General features: G+C 38.2%; 1 protein-coding gene across 13 annotated transcripts in view; it reads right to left on the reverse strand.

Moving 5' to 3' along the window:
- Positions 1–6,396: 6,396 nt before the first annotated feature.
- The window catches only part of CROT (carnitine O-octanoyltransferase), a 56,987-nt gene continuing 41,255 nt past the window's right edge, over positions 6,397–22,128 (reverse strand). For 5 of the 13 annotated variants that reach the window (XM_055272845.2, XM_055272844.2, XM_063636432.1 and 2 more), the window contains 5 exons: positions 14,456–14,579; positions 13,511–13,589; positions 13,332–13,425; positions 13,087–13,206; positions 6,397–7,666 (listed from right to left, as the gene is read on the reverse strand). In XM_055272845.2, the coding sequence (XP_055128820.1) occupies positions 7,546–7,666; positions 13,087–13,206; positions 13,332–13,425; positions 13,511–13,589; positions 14,456–14,579 (538 nt within the window). In that variant the 3' untranslated portion in view covers positions 6,397–7,545. The other 8 variants (XM_063636429.1, XM_063636430.1, XM_063636431.1 and 5 more) reach the window with 4 other exon arrangements.

Raw genomic sequence — 22,128 nt, forward strand, 5'->3', positions numbered from 1 at the left:
TCTCTCTTGATAATTTTCTAAATAATTCTATTGTGGAATCAAAGCTTTTTAAATGAATGAATTTCCAGCTTTATCATCCAACATCAAGAGCAAATGAAATTGCCCCTACCTAGCTAACTCTGAAAGCACATATCGGTTCCATAAAGCAAGAAATAGCCCTATCATTAAGTATTTTTTTAAAGTTTTAAACTCGTTAATTTAAAATGTACAATTATCAATATAATTTCAAACATCAAACATCAACGATACATGCTGAGTTTCTATAGCAACTGTGTTCTCTTTTATAAATATACTACTTTTCCCAGAAAATCCATTTTTCCTACAAGGAAAGGTATGTTTAGATGGAAAGCAAAAAATATTATAGACAACCCCTAGAAACTAACCACACTGAAATGTTTCCATAATTTTCCCTTTGTTTTCTCCACAATTTTCTGCAACAAATTAGTTCTTAGCGCTCTATCAGGTTGTTAAATTCAGTAAATTATCCAAAGTTCTTCTTTTTTTTAAAGTGCATTCTTTTTTATTATTATCATTATTATACTTTAAGTTTTAGGGTACATGTGCACAATGTACAGGTTTGTTACATATGTATCCATGTGCCATGTTGGTGTGCTGCACCCATTAACTCGTCATTTAAGATTAGGTATATCTCCTAATGCTGTCCCTCCCCCCTCCCCCCACCCCATAACAGTCCCCAGAGTGTGATGTTCCCCTTCCTGTGTCCATGTGTTCTCATTGTTCAATTCCCACCTATGAGTGAGAACATGCAGTGTTTGGTTTTTTGTCCTTGCGATAGTTTACTGAAAATGATGGTTTCCAGTTTCATCAACGTCCCTACAAAGGACATGAACTCATCATTTTTTATGGCTGCATAGTATTCCATGGTGTATATGTGCCACATTTTCTTAATCCAGTCTATCGTTGTTGGACATTTGGGTTGGTTCCAAGTCTTTGCTATTGTGAATAGTGCGGCAATAAACATACGTGTGCATGTGTCTTTATAGCAGCATGATTTATAGTCCTTTGGGTATATACCCAGTAATGGGATGGCTGGGTCAAATGGTATTTCTAGTTCTAGATCCCTGAGGAATCGCCACACTGACTTCCACAATGGTTGAACTAGTGTACAGTCCCACCAACAGTGTAAAAGTGTTGCTATTTCTCCACATCCTCTCCAGCACCTGTTGTTTCCTGACTTTTTAATGATGGCCATTCTAACTGGTGTGAGATGGTATCTCATTGTGGTTTTGATTTGCATTTCTGATGGCCAGTGATGATGAGCATTTTTTCATGTGTTCTTTGGCTGCATAAATGTCTTCTTTTGAGAAGTGTCTGTTCATGTACTTTGCCCACTTTTTGATGGGGTTGTTTGTTTTTTTCTTGGAAATTTGAGTTCATTGTAGATTCTGGATATTAGCCCTTTGTCAGATGAGTAGGTTGCAAAAATTTTCTCCCATTCTGTAGGCTGCCTGTTTACTCTGATGATAGTTTCTTTTGCTGTGCAGAAGCTCTTTAGTTTAATTAGATCCCATTTGTCAATTTTGGCTTTTGTTGCCATTGTTTTTGATGTTTTAGACATGAAGTTCTTGCCCATGCCTATGTCCTGAATGATATTGCCTAGGTTTTCTTCTAGGGTTTTTATGGTTTTAGGTCTAACATGTAAGTCTTTAATCCATCTTGAATTAATGTTTGTATAAGGTGTAAGGAAGGGATCCAGTTTCAGCGTTCTACATATGGCTAGCCAGTTTTCCCAGCACCATTTATTAAATAGGGAATCCTTTCCCCATTTTGTTTTCGTCAGGTTTGTCAAAGATCAGATAGTTGTAGATATGTGGCATTATTTCTGAGGGGTCTGTTCTGTTCCATTGATCTGTATCTCTGTTTTGGTACCAGTACCATGCTGTTTTGGTTACTGTAGCCTTGTAGTATAGTTTGAAGTCAGGTAGCATGATGCCTCCAGCTTTGTTCTTTTGGCTTAGGATTGACTTGGGGATGCAGGCTCTTTTTTGGTTCCACATGAACTTTAAAGTAGTTTTTTCCAATTCTGTGAAGAAAGTCATTGGTAGCTTGATGGAGATGGCATTGAATCTATAAATTACCTTGGGAAGTATGGCCATTTTCACAATATTGATTCTTCGAACCCATGAGCATGGAATGTACTTCCATTTGTTTGTATCCTCTTTTATTTCATTGAGCAGTGGTTTGTAGTTCTCCTTGAAGACATACTTCCATCCCTTGTAAGTTGGATTCCTAGGTATTTTATTCTCTTTGAAGCAATTGTGAATGGGAGTTCACTCATGATTTGGCTCTCTGTTGGTCTGTTATTGGTGTACAAGAATGCTTGTGATTTTTGTACATTGATTTTGTATCCTGAGACTTTGCTGAAGTTGCTTATCAGCTTGAGGAGATTTTGGGCTGAGACAATGGGGTTTTCTAGATATACAATCATGTCATCTGCAAATAGGGACAGTTTGACTTCCTCTTTTCCTAATTGAATACCCTTTATTTACTTCTCCTGTCTGATTGCCCTGGCCAGAACTTCCAGCACTATGTTGAATAGGAGTGGTGAGAGAGGGCATCCCTGCCTTGTGCCAGTTTTCAAAGGGAATGCTTCCAGTTTTTGCCCATTCAGTATGATATTGGCTGCGGTTTTGTCATAGATAGCTCTTATTATTTTGAGATACATCCCATCGATACCTAATTTATTGAGAGTTTTTAGCATGAAGGGTTGTTGAATTTTGTCAAAGGCCTTTTCTGCATCTATTGAGATAATCATGTGGTTTTTGTCTTTGGTTCTGTTTATATGCTGGATTATATTTATTGATTTGCATACGTTGAACCAGCCTTGCATCCCAGGGATGAAGCCCACTTGATCATGATGGATAAGCTTTTTGATGTGCTGCTGGATTTGGTTTGCCAGTGTTTTATTGAGGATTTTTGCATCAATGTTCATCAAGGATATTGGTCTGAAATTCTCTTTTTTGGTTGTGTCTCTGCCAGGCTTTGGTATCAGGACGATGCTGGCCTCATAAAATGTATTAAGGAGGATTCCCTCTTTTTCTATTGATTGGAATAGTTTCAGAAGGAATGGTACCAGTTCCTCCTTGTACCTCTGGCAGAATTCGGCTGTGAATCCATCAGGTCCTGGACTCTTTTTGGTTGGTAAGCTATTGATTATTGCCACAATTTCAGAGTCTGTTATTGGTCTATTCAGAGATTCAACTTCTTCCTGGTTTAGTCTTGGGAGGGTGTATGTGTCGAGGAATTTATCCATTTCTTCTAGATTTTCTAGTTTATTTGCGTAGAGGTGTTTGTAGTATTCTCTGATGGTAGATTGTATTTCTATGAGATCAGTGGTGATATCCCCTTTTTCATTTTTTATTGTGTCTATTTGATTCTTCTCTCTTTTCTTCTTTATTAGTCTTGCTAGCGGTCTATCAATTTTGTTGATCTTTTCAAAAAACCAGCTCCTGGATTCATTAATATTTTGAAGGGTTTTTTGTGTCTCTATTTCCTTCAGTTCTGCTCTGATTTTAGTTATTTCTAGCCTTCTGCTAGCTTTTGAATGTGTTTGCTCTTGCTTTTCTAGTTCTTTTAATTTTGATGTTAGGGTGTCAATTTTGGATCTTTCTTGCTTTCTCTTGTGGGCATTTAGTGCTATAAATTTCCCTCTACACACTGCTTTGAATGTGTCCCACACATTCTGGTATGTTCTGTGTTTGTTCTCGTTGGTTTCAAAGAACATCTTTATTTCCGCCTTCATTTTGTTATGTACCCAGTAGTCATTCAGGAGCAGGTTGTTCAGTTTCCATGTAGTTGAGCGGTTTTGAGTGAGTTTCTTAATCCTGAGTTCATTCTCCATCCAGCTTTGTTCCCTTGCTGGTGAGGAACTGCATTCCTCTGGAGGAGGAGAGGCGCTTTGCTTTTTAGAATTTCCAGTTTTTCTGCTCTGTTTTCTCCCCATCTTTGTAGTTTTTTCTACTTTTGTTCTTTGATGATGGTGATGTACAGATGGGTTTTTGGTGTCAGTGTCCTTTCTGTTTGTTAGTTTTCCTTCTAGCAGACAGGACCCTCAGCTGCAGGTGTGTTGGAGTTTGCTAGAGGTCCACTCCAGACCCTGTTTGGCTGGGTGTCAGCAGCGGTGGCTGCAGAACAGCAGATTTTCGTGAACCGCAAATTCAGCTGTCTGATAGTTCCTCTGGAAGTTTTGTCTCAGAGGAGTACCCGGCCGAGTGAGGTGTCAGTCTGTCCCTACTGGTGGGTGCCTCCCAGTTGGGCTGCTCTGGGGTCAGGGTCCCTCTTTAGGAGGCAGTCTGTCCTTTCTCAGATCTCCAGCTGCGTGCTGGGAGAACCACTACTCTCTTCAAAGCTGTCAGACAGGGACATTTAAGTCTGCAGAGGTTACTGCTGAAATTTTGTTTGTCTGTGCCCTGCCCCCAGAGGTGGAGCCTACAGAGGCAGGCAGGCCTCCTTGAGCTGTGGTGGACTCCACCCAGTTCGAGCTTCCTGGCTGCTTTGTTTACCTAAGCAAGCCTGGGCAATGGTGGGTGCCCCTCCCCCAGCCTCGCTGCCACCTTCCAGTTTGATCTCAGACTGCTGTGCTAGCAATCAGGGAGACTCTGTGGTTGTAGAACCCTCGGAGCCAGGTGCGGGACACAATCTCCTGGTGTGCCGTTTTCCAAGCCCGTTGGAAAAGCGCAGTATTAGGGTGGGAGTGACCCAATTTTCCAGGTGCCGTCTGTCACCCCTTTGACTAGGAAAGGGAACTCCCTGACCCCTTGCGCTTCCTGAGTGAGGCAATGCCTCTCTCTGCTTCGGCTCACGCAGGGTGCACTGCACCCACTGTCCTGCACCCACTGTTTGGCACTCCCTAGTGAGATGAACCTGGTACCTCAGATGGAAATGCAGAAATCACCCGTCTTCTGCGTTGCTCACGCTGGGAGTTGTACCTATGCGGCCATCTTGGCTCCACCCCCACCAAGTTCCTCTAACTGTAATAAGCCATATTACCAAAGAATTTTTCAAATGTGACCACTGTGTGAGTGGATCAAATTTCACATTAACCAAGACAAAAGTGGGGCAAAAAGTACGTTACTGCAGTGACCCAAGGTAGTGTTTGACCTATTCCTGTATAATGATTTCCAGACTTGCCTGATCAGAATCATGGGGCATCTATTCCTAAACAAAATAATTGATTCAGTAGGTCTCGGTTGAGGCCCAGGAATCTGTTTTTTAAAATGCACTCTAGGTGATTACTCACATCAGGCAAGTTAGGAAAAGTGGTGAGGTGTGAGTGAGAGGAGGTTTCTGTGCAGGTGATGTAGTTTCCAAAATACCCAACTCGTTACACATTATAGGTTGAGTATTCTTATCTAAAATGCTTGGGATCAGAAGTGTTTCATATTTCAGAATATTTGCATTATACTCACTGGCGGAGCATCCCAAGTCCAGAAATCCTAAATGTTCCAATGAGCATTTCCTTATGTCAGCACTCAAAATGTTTTAGATTTTGGAGCATTTCTGGTGTTCAGATTTGGGATGCTCAACCTGTATTTATAAACCAACCAAATGATTCTAAATGCCCTCGCTATCTAGTTTAAAACCCTGCACTAGAGTGAGGGGAAAAGGTTCTTAGTTCAGATCTCATCTTCCTTTTCTATATCAACCGTGAAGAAATGTATCAAATGCCACAGAAGCCAACTCTGAATGTTTTCACAGAGAAATGGTACTGGTGCTTTTCAGGACAAAGGCTGGCACAGTGCAAAGGGCTTAACTGTTAGTAATAAACCAGTCTTATCAAATTCAGAGCGTACATGTTTTTTAAAAGGGATGCACAGAATCAGTACCCTGAGTATGATGTAATCGTTACATATATTAAAATGTCTGGCAGATTGCTATAGTACCCATAATCATGTCCTCTGTGCCCACTCTTTTACAAAGTGACTTTCTCTTATCAAGATATTACTTTTTCCCCAGTCCTTGAATCTGGACTTCCCTTGTGACTTGGTTTAATCAACAAAATGCAGCCAAGTGATGGCATGTGACTTCACGGCCTAGGCGTCAAGGAACCTTCACCTCTCAGAACACTCTCACTACCAAGTAAGAAAGCTCAGTTCTGAATACTGGATGATCAGAGACCACGTCAGGAGAGACGGTCACAGCCACCAAATTTACAGATAGTTGGTGATGTGATCTTAAACTTTCCAGCCTCAGTCCTGGCTGCCTGATGATTATAGCTGTACAAATAAACACAGGCAAGATGAGCAGAAGAACTGTCTAGCTGTTATCAATCAACTGACAAAGTAATGAGAAACAATAAACGGATTCAAGACACTAAGTTTTGGATGGTTAATTACACAGCAATATATAACTGAGGTCAAAAAGCACAAGAAAAGCCAACAGGAATGAATCATTTATTCAAACATAAAAAGCTATATAATTTTGAGAATTTCATTTTTTGAGAGTAAAAACTACAAAACTGAACAGCGAGGAGGAAAAAATTCTGACAATCTGATTCAACATTAATCCTTTAAAAATCACTGTAACAAATTTAAATATAAGTGCTTTATTTTTCTATTCACAAAACTAATTATAATACACCACAATGAATTTTGTTACGGTTTTATGTGTGTGTGATAGAGGGTATACATCTCCATACTACTACCTAATTTGTCTGTTTGTTCAAAAGAGTTATTTTTCTCTTTTTTTTTTTTTGAGACAGGGTCTCACTCTGTTGCCCAGGCTATAGCATAAGGGCACCATCACAGCTCACTGCAGCCACAACCTCCTGGGCTCAACCGATCCTCCTGTCTCAGCCTTCAAGTAGCTTGGACTACAGGCACACATGCACCACCACACCCGGCTAATTTTTTGATCTCATAGAGACAGGACCTTACCCTGTTGCCCAGGCTGGTCTCAAACTCCTAGCTTCAAGCAATCCTCCTACCTTGGCCTCCCAAAGTCCTAAGATTATAGGCATGAGCCACTGCACCCAGCCCAAAAAAGTTATTTTAGATCACCATTAAATTGTAGCGGTCTTTCCCATCAAACATAACAGGCTTGTATCTCTGCGGTGAACATAGAAGTCATTGATTTCAGGGAAATTAGCATACAATAATGTAATTCATACCCTTTGGCAGCTAAAAAAATTAAAGTGCTTGAAAGATGGACTCTACATTGATGTCCAGAGAGAGGATTTATAACCCATGTAAGTACCAACAAAAATACTTAAAAATTAGAGTAAGACTTGCATTGTTAAAATTTGTAGATTTGGATTGTTGAGGCTTAAATACTGCATAGTTCTATATTCACTATGTCATAATTTGCATTGCTGCTGCATCAGAGGAGCTTAAAAATATTTCTACCTTCTATGGCAGAATACATTTAGAGAGCATGATTCTACTAATTTCTGCATTTAACAAGTTTTCTTAACTTGTTAAAGGAATGTTAGCAAGTCAACATTCCTTCCCATCTCATATTACCAACTCACTCCCAGCACTCAGTTTAATGATATGTTTTGGTAAGTGCTTAATAGATGATTCATCTCTAAAGATGAGTAGTGTTCATCAGCTGTATCATATCATGAAAAGCACAAAAAGTCAGCTGAACTAGCTTTTCCGCATCAGTCTCGGGACAGGATTTCCAGGCTGAACAGGCCACAACAAACCTGTGAAGCATAAATAATGATTAATGATTACACAAAAGGCTCCAAATAGTGACGGTGAATACAACCAGGACTTTATTTCATCTGGATATTCATACATGAAATGTGAAATCTTGCTGACATTAGGTAAATGTAACCTGACACAATTGAAGGTAAAGCCGTATCTGTAGATAATGCTAAGGGACACCTCATTCATTAGATGACTAGAGCCTAGGGACAAAGGGGAACAAATTAGCTAGAGCCCTAGAGTGCTCTGAAGCTAGGTCTTACTATGTTTAAAACAGAACAAAAAACCTCCTTCCTAGAAAAGTCCTTCCTAAACTGCTACTGGAATGAGTTGGAATATGAATTCATGCTACAGTTTTTAATGAAATTTATACTGTTTTTAAAGAGTATAGTACTTGAAGAAAGTTTGAAAAAAAAAAAAAGGGAGAGAATGATAATAGGTGAGAAAGGCTATTTCTAGGAGTCAAAAAGAGAAACTCTTGGGATCAAGTCGTGCCTTCCACCATCTTTCTCGAGATACTCCTAATAAGAAATCCTGGATCTGGCAACTGAGAAAAGTGGCCCTGGGAAGCTGAAATAAATAGGAGAGAAGCCTGACTTAGAGCTAGTCTTCCACTTTACAGAGAGAAGTTTCTATAGCGAAATATGAATTAGGCTCAAAATTAAAATGTGCAATGTAATGCTTCTGGAAAACCATGCAAGTTTCACATCACTTAAAAAAAAGAGTAAATTATGTCTTCAACATGTGCTTTAAGTTTAACAAAAAGAAATAAAAATAAGAACATGCTCTAGCCCAGTATATAATGATGAAACCAATGTCTGAGTGGATTATATTTGCAGAAAAGTAATACAGAAACCTTTAGGAAGTTCTGCCTTGTTTTCACCTAGTGATTCATGATCACGAATCATTCTCCAGCTACACTGGGCATGGAATTCCCAGATATTTAGCAGCATCTAAACAAGTTTCTCTCCACAGATTAACCATTCTTATTCAAGTGTCAATTTTTAAAAAAAATTTCAGTTATCTTTCTAAAGAACAGCCTTTCCTACATGAACAGACAATTCATGAAAGAAACACAATGCCAAAAACAATGAAAACATGTTTTACTTCATAGGTAAACAAGTAATTTATGTTATTTTTTGCCTATCAAATGGGTAAAGACTTTTTTTTTTTTTTTTGAGTAAGAGTCTCGCTCTGTTGCCCAGACTGGAGTGCAGTGGCATGATCTCAGCTCACTGCAACCTCCGTCTCCCAGTGTGAAGCAATTCTCGTGCCTCAGTTTCCCAAGTAACTCAGACTACAGGTGTGTGCCACCACACCAGCTAATTTTTGTATTTTTAGTAGAAATGGGGTTTCACCATGTTGGCCAGACTGGTCTTGAAATCCTGGCCTCAAGTAGTCTACCCACCTTGGCCTCCCAAAGCGCTGGGATTACAGGTGTGAGCCACCATGTCTAGCCTACAGAATTTTTAGAATAACTAGAGTTAGCAATGGTGTGATGAAATGAGAAAGGATACCTTTATAACCTTATACATTACTTGTAATGATGGAAAAACAAAATAGTAGACAAGCAGTTAGATAAATCATAGGAATCCAAAGACTGGAAATTATACAACCATCAAAATATTTCAAAGCATACTTAATGGCATTGGAAACTGCTTGAAATAATAAGCAAGAATGAAATTCACAAAAAAGGACACAAATATTTACAGTGTAAATATACAATCTACATACATTATAGGTTGGGAGCATCATATAATTATAGTCTTATGCCATGTAATGGAAATGTAGATAACTTTGTTCTGATGTAGTTTTTATATTTAACAATTTTTTTTTTTTTTTTTACAATCAGCATGTAATACATTTAAAATGCAGTGGTCTAGTCTTGGGGTAGAAGAGATGAAAGGAGAGGCAGGGGAGGCTGGCACACTCAGTGTAACTTTATGTAAATCATTGTAGTTTCTATCTTTTTGCTTTTCATTTCTCTAAAAATGTTTCTATACTGTACCAACCCTTGCCCCACTTGCTTTAGTTTCAATGTTCCTATCATAGAAGGGTCCAGTGCATGTCATAAAAGCCATCAAAAACAGTCTTGAATAATCAGAACGCTTCTGTGAGATTAACATCAGTTCTGGCACTGCTTCTACTGTGTCTTCCTCCTTGTCATTTGGCTCTGGTTCAGAAGCACTCATCTCCTTCAAGCCACCTTCCGTTAATTCCTCTGGTGTGGTGACTATTAGTGCTTGATTTTTTAAATTTTTTAATAGAGATGAGGTCTTACTGTATTGCTCAGGATGGTCTCAAACTCCTGGCCTCAAGCAATCTTCCCACCTTGGCCTTCCAAACTGCTGGAAATACAGGCATAAGCCACTGAAACTGTCCCAACATCCATACCTTGAAATCCTTCACCCTCCGCTTTTTTTTTTTTGCCATATCGACAATCTCTTTCATGATTTCCTAGACCGGCTCTGTCGTAAATCCTGTGAAATCATGTACATCTGGACATAGTTTTCTCTAGTAGAAATTTTTTGTTTTGGGCTTGACTGCTTTCATGACTTCTTCTATAACGACAATGGCATCTTCAATGGTGTAATCCTTCCAGACTTTCATGATGTTCTCTTCCATTGGGGTAAAAGACAATCCTTGGTGACAATCCTTTCTATTGAGTCCTGCATGTAATGAGCCTTAAAGGTCCTTATGACCCCCGATCTAGAGCCTGAATTAGAGACATGTCTGGGGGCAAGTAGACCATTTTGACACCTTGGGTGTTTAAATCATGGGGTTCTGGGTGGCCAGGGTCACTGTCGAAAATCAAAACAACTTTAAAAGGCAGTCCCTTACTGGCTAGGTACTTCCTGACTTCAATGACAAAGCATCAAATAAACCGATCCAGAAAAAAAGGTTATCATTGTCCAGGCATTCTTGTAAACTAGCAGCTGATGTTTATCTTTTCCCTTCAAGGCTCAAAGTTAACAGCTTTATAGAAAGGCAGTCCTGATCATAAACCCTACTGCATTTGCACAAAACAGTAGTGTTGGCCTATCCCTTTCTGCCTTAAAGCCTGATGCTTGCTTCTTGCGATGGTTAATACTGAGTGTCAACTTGATTTGATTGAAGGATGCAAAGTATTGATCCTGGGTGTGTCTGAGACAGTGTTGCCAAAGGAGATTAACATTTGAGTCAGTGGACTGGGAAAGTCAGACCCACCGTTAATCTGGGAGGGCACCATCTAATCAGCTGCCAGTGCAGCCAGAATATAAAGCAGGCAGAAAAACGTGAAAAGACCAGACTGGCTTAGCCTCCCAGCCTACATCTTTCTCCTGTGCTAGATGCTTCCTGGCCTTGAACATCGGACTCTTCTGCAGCTGTGGGACTCAAACTGGCTTCCTTGCTCCTCAGCTTGCAGCTGGCCTATTGTGGACCTTGTGATCATGTGAGTTAATGCTTCTTATATATTTCTTATATATCCTATTAGTTCTATCCCTGTAGAGAACCCTGACTAATACACTTCTCTTCCTTACTAACAAATGTCCTTTGTGGCATTTTTTTTTTTTTCAGAATAGGGCACATTTGTCTGCATTAAAAACCTGCTCAGGCAGCTATCCTTTGTCCTCAGTGATTTTCTCGATGGTGTCTGGGAACTTGTCTGCTGCCTCTACTTCTCCTGTTATCCTGACATTTTTAAAGCCAAACCTCTTTCTAAAATTATCAAATTATCCTTTGCTGGCATTAAATTCTCCAGCTTTAGATCCTTCACCTTCCTTTAAAGTTGTCATATAATAACTTCGCTTTTTCTAGAATCATAGTAGTCTATAGGTATGCCTTTTTATAGCAATCCTGTACCCACAAAAAAGCTGCATTTTTAATTGGAGATTAAAAGGCATTTTGCAAAAAGGGCAAAGTTTTAATGCCTGCCAGTGTAGCTGCAGCAATAGCTTCACAAATTTCCTTTTTTAAAAATAGTACTTATACTAGATTTATTTATGTTGAAAGGATGGGCAAATGCAGCTACAGATCTCAATCTATGATACTTATCAAGCAAATCAACTCTTTCTTGTAATGTCATGACTTTTGTCTGCTTCTTGGGAGCACTTCCAGTATCACTAGAAGCCCTACATATGGGTCCCATGGTATTATTCAATGTTTACAATACTGTACTACCCACAATGAAAAATACATCAGAATAGAACCACAAAGAGACAAACTGCTTATGCAGAGATGATTAGCATTATATGACATCTTAAGGAGATACTTGCAACTCTTTAGCTCACCACAGTAGCAACATGAGGTGGCTACAAAATTATTATAGTAGTACAGTATGTACCACAGTTAATTTAATGCAATTATGATTGAAAACTGCATCTTTACATTTGTTTACATTTCTCTTGACTCCAAATGGCACCATATAAAGTCTGTAAGGGCTTATGTTCATACGTTTTGATAAATTTCAACTTTTTATAGTAGATTTGTGTATATTTTATGGTAGTAAATGATGAAATAGACTAGTATCTGTATATATTTTATGCATTCATGAATACTTTACTTTTTGAATATTTCTAAGCTACACAGTTTTGAGTTTTTTTCAAATTGTCTCAATCTCCAAAAAGTTTTCTCATTTATTTAAAATCTGCATAAGTGTACCCATGCAGTTCAAACCCATGTTGTTCGAGGGTCAATTGTATTAGAAACTGAAATATGTCATGCATATTACCATTCCAATTTTTCACATTCTATCTGAAGTGCCTCCAAGCCTGCCCTCTTCTTATTCACAGTGCTAAATGTAGTCACACAATTTTTACAAAGCCAACTATGCTTTGAAGGGCCCCTGTAAAGAGACTGCCAGACTGTAAATAAGGACCTTACAAGCCTTGCTACCACTTTCATTTTATCTTGTTCTCTGCCACTCTTTTTTATACCAGGTTTTGATCTTTTCTTTCTCATTCTTTCCATAAATGAAAGTCAAACTCCACACAGCCCAAATGAACTGCATCTGAATTGGTAAAATATGTTTTAGAAAGTATAATTTACCCAATCTCTTTTCTCTATCTTATTAATATTGTCTATGACTACATGAACCACCATATATTTAAACATTTTATCTGAGCTTACTATAAAATACCTTGTACAAACCAAATATGTTCATGGGTGTACTGATTTTGAGGATGATATGATTGCCGAATCGACTTGAAACAGTGTTCTGCATAAAGACACCTAAGGGACCGGTCTGACAAGTGTCTCAAAAGCAGGACAGAGAAACATGAATATACATTAAATGCCTAAGTGGAAAAAATAGTTACTTAAGTAGCAAGTGACAGATGGCAATATAAGAATCACAGTGTAGGGAAGGCATTTAAATAACAAAAGTGATACCTTTCTTACTCTATAGCACAGTAAGAATAAAAAAGAGAAGCCTCACCTGTCATCTCTGATGTGGTAGAAAAATCCATAACCATTGTGTACCATGGGAACTACCACACCCTGGACTCGTAAATAGCCAACCAAACTTGTTGAGAGAACAAAATTTCCACCTCCTCCGCTGTGTGGCACAATAAAAGAACATTTTACTAGGCCTACAGATGCTTGTATTGTTTCTAAAAAGCATTTAACATACAAAAAAAAAGAAGCCAATTGATGAAGTTGTAAAACACTACACTATATTACCTTTTGGAAAAAAGTGGGTCCGTAAAGAGTTCTGGAACAGGAAGACCTTCCTCTTTTGCTATGAGTAAGAGACCTAAAAGGTGACGATCAAATCCTGCAAAGAAACCCCAAATCTGAAGTTAGAAAAAAAATTTTCACCATGAGAGATTTTTAAGTCAGAAAAATTTTAACATAAGTACCTTTTCCAGCTGAACAATCTTTCATCATTTTATTATGCTTTGCAAAAGCTTGTAACATCTTTTGCTGCCGCTCATGAAGCTATATTAAAAATTGAGAGACATTTCAATAACACACTGTGCAAAACCCAACTAGAAAAAAATCCTAAGCTCATTGTAATTAGGACTGGGGTAATTTGGGAGAGGAAAGAAGATTCTAGGAAGATCTATAACACATACTCCTATATCTTTCCCTCAGTTATTCTATCGCCTATTCTTCCCTGTGTGTCCTGCTTCTTATTTCTTTCCTGGAATAGGAAACTATGAACTTGTGGGCAGCACTGAAGTGACATTAACAAGTATAAAGATAGAAGCAACCGAGATTTCAAAAATGAAAGCATAACTAAACAAATGACAATAAAGCAGTTTTATAAAATTAAGATGCAGGCACTCATATATAACCACATCTAGCAAAACTAAAGAAATAAATATAGTACTAAAATAACAGTGAGAAGGAAATTTGCTGTTGTCTAAATGCTTCAAAAAAGGAGTATGAAACAAAGCATACAACTGTCCTGATTCCAGTATATGAAACAAGAATCTGTGATTTCAAAAACATTCAACCACATCAAGAAAACCTTCCTTTTAATGGCACCTTGGGACTTCTGCACTTTATTGGTGTTGTTCTAAAGGTAGATTAGAAGTCCTTAAATACCTAAAGTACTGAAGACCCTTTGCCTAGAAAATAACATAAATGGGGTCCTTTTCCCGCCTTCCCTGTTTCTTAGTCTTTCCAAGTACACACTTCACTGGTGAATGAACAAATGCTTTAAAAACCTCAGAAAAGATGTCTCAAAGTATTTTAATGATCCAGGAAAACTCAAGCAAAGAAGTTAGTTACTCAAAGACCATGGTTCCTTTAGAACAATTAAACAAATCTTGCGAGTTTTTTTCTTTTCCAATACTCACACTGACAGAAGGATCCTGCATGGACTGGCACCACCTGACTGCTTCAACTGTGCATGATCGCATAGTCTCTGTACGGCCATGATAAAAATATCTTGTCATAGCTGTTTCATAGCAACAACCAGGGCTACAAGAAAAAATTAAAAGAGTGTATCATAAGAAAGAAAATGCTCTAATATCATTACAGATATAGTTGCCTAATAAAGCTAGCTTTGTTCAGAGACTAAGCCCTTTAACACAGATAGGTTGGAGACTTTCAATAAAAAAGAGCCTATTTTCAATACCAAAGAGCAAAAAGTACTCTGATAATGTGGGCTGTTTCAAAGGCGTGGCTGCTGTCGGGTCATATATATTACAGTCTCTAAGATGGCCCCCGTGATTCCTGCCTCCTGCTATTTATGCCGTGCTGTAACCCCTCACTTTTGAGCACAGGCTAGACAGTGACTTGCATCTAATGGGAAGAGTACAGCACAAGTGATGGGATATCACATCTGAAATTAGGTTACAAAGAGAGCTCTCTCTTGTTCTCTTATTTCTCACATGAAGAAAGCCAGCTGCCATGCTGAGGGCTGCCCGATGGAGAGGCCCTAGTGGCAGAAAACTGAGGACGGCCCTCTGGACAACAGCTAGGGAGGAACTGAATCCTACTAGTTCCCATGGGTGAGCTGAGAAGTGGACCTACCCTCAGGAGAGCAGGAGAAAACAGTCTTGGCTGATACTGACTACAACCTCATTAAAAACCTTAAGTCAGAGGTACTCAACTAAGCTGCATCACAAAAAATGACCCACAAAATTGTGATATAAAATTACTGACCCACAAAATATGTGATATAAAAAATGTATGTGTTTTAAGCCACTACATTCTGGGGTAATTTATTACACAGAAATAGGTAATACAGAGTCCTTGACCTTTAGTGCCTCCATATAGAACATGAAGGACTAGAATAAAGTAGAAGTATAATTTAAGAAGTTCCCCAGAGTGATATCTGTTTTCCTGGGTTGGAGAATGATATAGCCATTTTAGGTATAAAACTCTCTTACTTTCTTGTTGGTTAGAATTTGGAGTCAAAGAGATCAAATGAAGTGAGAGTGAAAAGTCTCTGAATGTGGGTACTAGGAGGGCTCAGTTTTCAAGCTCTTCTGTTCAGTGTTTCTGTCTCTCTGGAGTGAAATGGTATCCCTTCAAAGTGTGAAGGAGAAAGTGTGAATAATATTTTTAAATGGCACTCAAATAACATTCTTTCAGGCAAACAAATTAAAAATAAAAGTAGTAAAAATGAGAAATAAAATATTACCACTGTAACCTCAAATGAAATAATGAATCTTAGCAATGTCTTCAATGACTACTAAAACGTTACGTAAAAAATTCAGGGAGTAAACTTTTTATAATAGATGCTGGCTGACAATTAAACACGCTCTCAATCTTAAAAGATGGAGTAGAAAGCAAAGAGCATTAACTATTTGATTTATTATTGTAAAACATAACCAAAATAAGAACTGATGCTTACTATCAATCCTCTAGCTCTAACTACCAGTTTATAAGACATACAGGAGACTGAGCAACATGTTAAATATCACCATGGGAATACAATCAGGAAAATTCAGAAAACTCTACAGGATAAATGACCCAGTTTCTTCACCAAATCAAATACAATAAGAGAAAGTTAGGAAAAAGATTCCCATATTTAAAAAAGACTTAAGAAGCGTATCAATCAAATGCAATGTGTAAAATTTATTTGGAACCTGATCTGAACATATCTTCTGTATAAAAAAAATACTACGTGAAATTTCCACTGCCAGCTATGATGAGCTAGCTTGTAGCAAGCCAGTCTTAATGCTGGGAACAACAACAAAAACTGGATTTTAAAAACATCTATTTGAAGGCTTTGCAGAATTTTTTTTTAGTTATACTTTTAAGTTCTGGGATACATGTGCAAAACATGCAGGTTTATTACATAGGTATACATGTGCCATGGTGGTTTGCTGCACCCCTCAACCCGTCATCTACATTAGGCATTTCTCCTAATGCTATCCCTCCCCTAACCCCCCACCCCATGACAGCCCCCCATGTGTGATGTTCCCCTTCCTGTGTCCATGTATTCTCATTGTTCGACTCCCACTTATGAGTGAGAACATGTGGTGTTTGGTTTTCTGTTCCTGTGTTAGTTTGTTGAGAATGATGGTATCCAGTTTCATCCATGTCTCTGCAAAGGACATGAACTCATCCTCTTTTATGGCTGCATAGTATTCCATGGTGTATATGTGCCATATTTTCTTTATCTAGTCTATCACTGATGGGCACTTGGGTTGGTTCCAAGTCTTTGCTATTGTGAACAGTGCTGCAGTAAACATACGTGTGCATGTATCTTTATAGTAGAATGATTTATAATCCTTTGGGTATATACCTAGTAATGGGATTGCTGGGTCAAATGGTATTTCTGGTTCTAGATCCTTGGGGAATTGCCACACTGTCTTCCGCAATGGTTGAACTAATTTACACTCCCACCAACAGTGTAAAAGTGTTCCTATTTCTCCACATCCTCTCCAGCACCTGTTGTTTCCTGACTTTTTAATGATCGCCATTCTAACTGGCATGAGATGGTATCTCATTGTGATTTTGATTTGCATTTCTCTAATGACCAATGATGATGAGCTTTTTTTCTCATGTTTGTTGGCCACATAAATGTCTTCTTTTGAGAAGTGTCTGTTCATATCTTTTGCCCACTTTTTGATGGGTTTTTTTTTTCTTGTAAATTTGTTTAAGTTCCTTGTAGATTCTGGATATTAGCCCTTTGTCACGTGGTTAGATTGCTAAAATTTTCTCCCATTCTATAGGTTGCCTGTTCACTTTGATGATAGTTTCATTTGCTGTGCAGAAGCTCTTTCGTTTAATTAGGTCCCATTTGTCAATTTTGGCTTTTGTTGCCATTGATTTTGGTGTTTTAGTCATGAAGTCTTTGCCCATGCCTATGTCCTGAATGGTATTGCCTAGGTTTTCTTCTAGAGTTTTTATAGGTTTAGGTCTTACATTTAAGTCTTTAATCCACCTTGAGTTAATTTTTGTATATGGTGTAAGGAAGGGGTCCAGTTTCAGTTTTCTGCGTATGGCTAACCAGTTTTCCCAACACCATTTATTAAATAGGGAATCCTTTCCCCATTGCTTGTTTTTCTCAGGTTTGTTACAGATCAGATGGTTGTAGGTGTGTGGCATTATTTCTGAGGCCTCTGTTCTGTTCCATTGGTCTATATATCTGTGTTGGTACCAGTACCATGCTGTTTTGGTTACTGTAGCCTTGTAGTATAGTCTGAAGTCAGGTACCATGATGCCTCCAGCTTTTTTCTTTTTGCTTAGGATTGTTTTGGCTATACAGGCTCTTTTTTGGTTCTGTATGAAATTTAAAGTAGTTTTTTTTTTTTTTAATTCTGTGAAGAAAGTCAGTGGTAGCTTGATCGAGATAGCATTGAATCTATAAATTACTTTGGGCAACTGTTAAAGCAGACAGGATATGGGGGCCAAGATCTGGAGAGAAGAGCAGCTCTTTGAAGTGAGGTACCTTGGAGTCTTGGCTCCAGGCCTGCTTGTCTGGGTAATCTTGGAGGAAGTCCCATCTGTCTAGGGACCTGGAAGGTATCACACCCACCTGCTCCCCAGTAATAGACCCACCAAAACTGTGCATTTGACTGTGGACACAGAAGCAGCCCTTTAACCCAGCTCCAGTCCTACTCAATGGTGGTCCTAGAGACAGTCCCATCTGTCCAGGGATCAGGTAGGAGCCATGCCAACCTGCACTCTCATAATAGCCTGCTGGCCGTCTAATACATAAGCAGTCCCATGACCTGGCTGCAGCCCCAGTCAACTGTAGTTCTGGAGGCAGTCCTGTCCACTCAGGGACCAGGCAGGAGAGAGTCCTTACCTGCTGAAACAAGTCTATAAAAACTGGAAGTGACTTCTTTAAATGCATAGACATCAATACAGGACTACAAGGATAGGCAAGCCTGACCCCACTGAAGAAAACTAATAAAGAAATAAAAATGGCATACTAACAAATTCAATAGAAAGAGTAGTAATAGAGTAATTAAGGAACAAAAACCATACAAGACCTAAATGAAACATATAACTAAAGGGTAGCAGTAAGTTCTTCCTTATCAGTAATTATTTCAAATGTAAACAATTTCAAATGTAACTCTGCAATCAAAGAAAGAGATTGGTAGACTGGACTGAAAAAACCTGAAAAAACATGGTCCATCTACAGGCATACCTCACAGATATGGCAGGCTCAGTTCCAGACCACCGCAATAAACTGAATATTGCAATAAAGTGAGTAACACAAAGTTTTTGGTTTCCCAGTATATACAAAAGTTGTATTTGCATGATACTGTAGTCTATCAAGTGTAAAATTCAATATGTGTAAAAGCCTATTGGTTCTGCTTTTCTGAAGAACTCCAATACAGATCCTTACCTTACACCATATACAAAAATTAACTCAAAAATGGGTCAAAGACCTAAAGTAATAGCTAAAATTATAAAAATCTTAGAGGAAAACACAGGGAAAAGCCTTCATGACACTGAATTTGGCAATGACTTCTTATATATGACACCAAAAGCACAAGCAACAAAAGAAAAAAATAGATGAACATCATAAAAACTTAAAACTTTATACATCAAAGGATACTATTATAACAGCAAAAAAAGAACCCGCACAATGGGAGAAAATATTTGCAAGTCATATATGCGATAAAGGTTTCATATCTAGAAAATATAAAGAACTTCTACAATTCTAAAACAAAAAGAGAAACAACCCAATTAACAAACATGTGATGGACTTGAATAGACATTTTGTCAAAGAAGATAAATAAATGACCAATGAAAAAGCATGAAAAGATACTCAACATCATAAGTCGTTACAGAATTATAAATCAAAACCATAAGGAATTACGCCACTTCACAAATGACTAGGATAGTTATTATTTTTTTTTCATGGGAAAACAAGTGTTGGCAAGGACATGGAAATGTACAATGTTATAGCTACCATGGAAAATAGTTTGCAGTTCCTCAGTTCCTCAAAAAGTTAAAGAATTATCATACAAACCAGCAATTCCACTCCTCAAAAGACTTGAAAATGGGGACTGAAACAGATACTTGGATATAAATGATCATAGCAGCATTATTCACAATAGCCTAAAGGTGGAAACAACATAAGTATCCATCAACAAATGAATGGATAAACAAAATGTGGTATACATCCAATAATGGAACGTTATTCGGCCATAAATAGGAATGATGTTTTGATTCTACAACATGGATGAACCTTGAGAATATTATCCTAAGTGAAATAAATCAGACACAAAAGGATAAATTGTAAGATTCCACTTATTTGAAATATCTACATCAGGCAAATTCATAGAGACAAAGAGATTAGAGGTAACCAGGAACTGAGGAATCGGAAAGTTATTGCTTATGGGGCACAGAGTTTCTGTTTGTGGTGATGAAAAAATTTTGAAAATAGTGGTGAAGTCTGTAAAACATTATGAATGTAATTAATGCCACTGTATTATATACTTAAAAATATTTAAAAAGGCAAATTTTATTAAAAATTAACTGGCTGCTTAACAAATATATTAAAGGGTATTGTATTTATAACACATGTAGAAGTACAATGTATGATAGCAGCACAAAGAATGGGAGAAGGAAATAGAGGCATTCTATTTTAAGGTTCTTACATCATACTTAAAATGGAAAATATTATTTGATTGTGTAGACTATGATTTTAAAAAAAGTATTTTGTAAACCCTAGGGCAACCACAGTTGATCCGTGAACAACAAAGGTTTAAACTCTGTGGGTCCACTTAAATGGGAATTTTCTTCCACCTCTGCTACCCTTGAGACAGCAAGACCAAGCCCTCATCTTCCTACTCCTCCTCTGCCTAACTCAAGGTGAAGATGAGGCTACAGACCTTTATGATGAGCCATTTAATTAATAGTAAATATATTTTCTCCTTCTTATGGTTTTCTTTTTCTTTTTTCTTTTCTTTTTTTTTTTTTTTTTTGAGTCAAAATCTTGCTCTCTCGCCCAGGCTGGTGGAGTGCAGTGGCATGATCTTGGCTCACTGCAACCTCTACCTCCTGGGTTCAAGCAATTCTCCTGTCTCAGCCTCCCGAGTAGCTGGAATTACAGGCATGCACCACAATACCCAGCTAATTTTTGTATTTTCCGTAGAGATGGGGTTTTACCATGTTGGCCAGGCTAGTCTCGAACTCCTGACCTCAAGTGATCTGCCTGCCTCAGCCTCCCAAAGTGCTGGGTTTACAGGTGTGAGCCACCATGCCCAGCCTCCTTATGATTTTCTTAACAAAATTTTCCTTTCTCTAGTTTACTTTATTGTAAGAATACAATATATAATACATATACAAAATGTGTGTTAATTGTTTATGTTATTGGTAAGACTTCTGGTCACACACTTGGATTTTGTAATGCACTGGGGGCTTGGGGACTCCTAACCTCCATGATGTTGAAGGGTCAACTGTACAAAAAAAAAAAAGTATAGCTGATGTTGGAAATAAAATGAAGCAATTTTTTTAAAGCTCTAAAAATTCAAAAGAAAAAGAAAAAAGTACAGATGGGATAACTAGAAAATAAAGAGCAAGATGGTAGACTTAAACACAAATTTACTGATAATTATACAGAATTTAATGATCTAAATAACATATTTAAAGACAGATATTCTCAGACTGGATAAAAAAGCAAAATTGAGAGGAGTCATGTTACCACAATGGCAGAGTAGAAGCAATCTGGCTTCAGTCTTCCCCACAGAAAACCAAAACAACTATCCAGTACCAATTATCCTCAGGAGTATCCCAGAAACCAAAATGGAGGCTGTGATGATCCCAGCGGCCAGAGAGAAGCAAAAAACTCCAAGCAGAAGTTAAGAGAAACAGACCACTCTATCCACAACACCCCACCCTCAAGCTGCCGGGCTGCATGTGGAAAAACTCCCATGGACTCACAATACTACACTGAAAGAAGTGAGATCAAGGCAGACAGACACCTTTATCTCCATGACGGGTTCCTTCACAGAAAAATTATTCCTGCTTCAACCTAAGGGAAGCATCTTTGCCTATAGGGTAAAAAAATCCTAAAGGCAGCCACAGACAGTGGGTAGAGATGGGGTTAGCAATCCCCAATGAACAAAACTCAGTGATCACTCTTCATCTCAGCCAAAAAAGACACTAAATTGAAGAGGTTGTTCAGCAATATTATGGTGTAGGGAGCATGCTCCATGAGTCCATGAGGTTATGAAGCCCTAGCCAGCCTTCCCACGCAGCCAGAGTATCCTTTCGTTGTAGACACTCCCAGTCCACAACAGTAAGCATTCTGAACTTTTACAAGAGCTCCAAAAGTTAATTTTTTGACAAGATAAACAATATTGACAAACCTGTAGGTAGAATAAGGAAAAAAGAAAAGACTCAAATAAATAAATTCAGAGATGAAAGGAGATATGGTAACCAATACCACAGAAATATAAAGGATCATTAGACACTATTATGAGTAACTATATGCCAACAAATTGGAAAACCTAGAAGGAATGGATAAATTCCTGGACACATACAACCTGAGATTGAAACATAAAGACATAGAAAACCTAAACAGACCAATAACAAGTAATATGATTGAAGC

The sequence above is a fragment of the Symphalangus syndactylus genome, chromosome 3 (genome assembly GCF_028878055.3).
Source record: "Symphalangus syndactylus isolate Jambi chromosome 3, NHGRI_mSymSyn1-v2.1_pri, whole genome shotgun sequence".
In the NCBI taxonomy this organism is placed as follows: Eukaryota; Metazoa; Chordata; class Mammalia; order Primates; family Hylobatidae; genus Symphalangus; species Symphalangus syndactylus.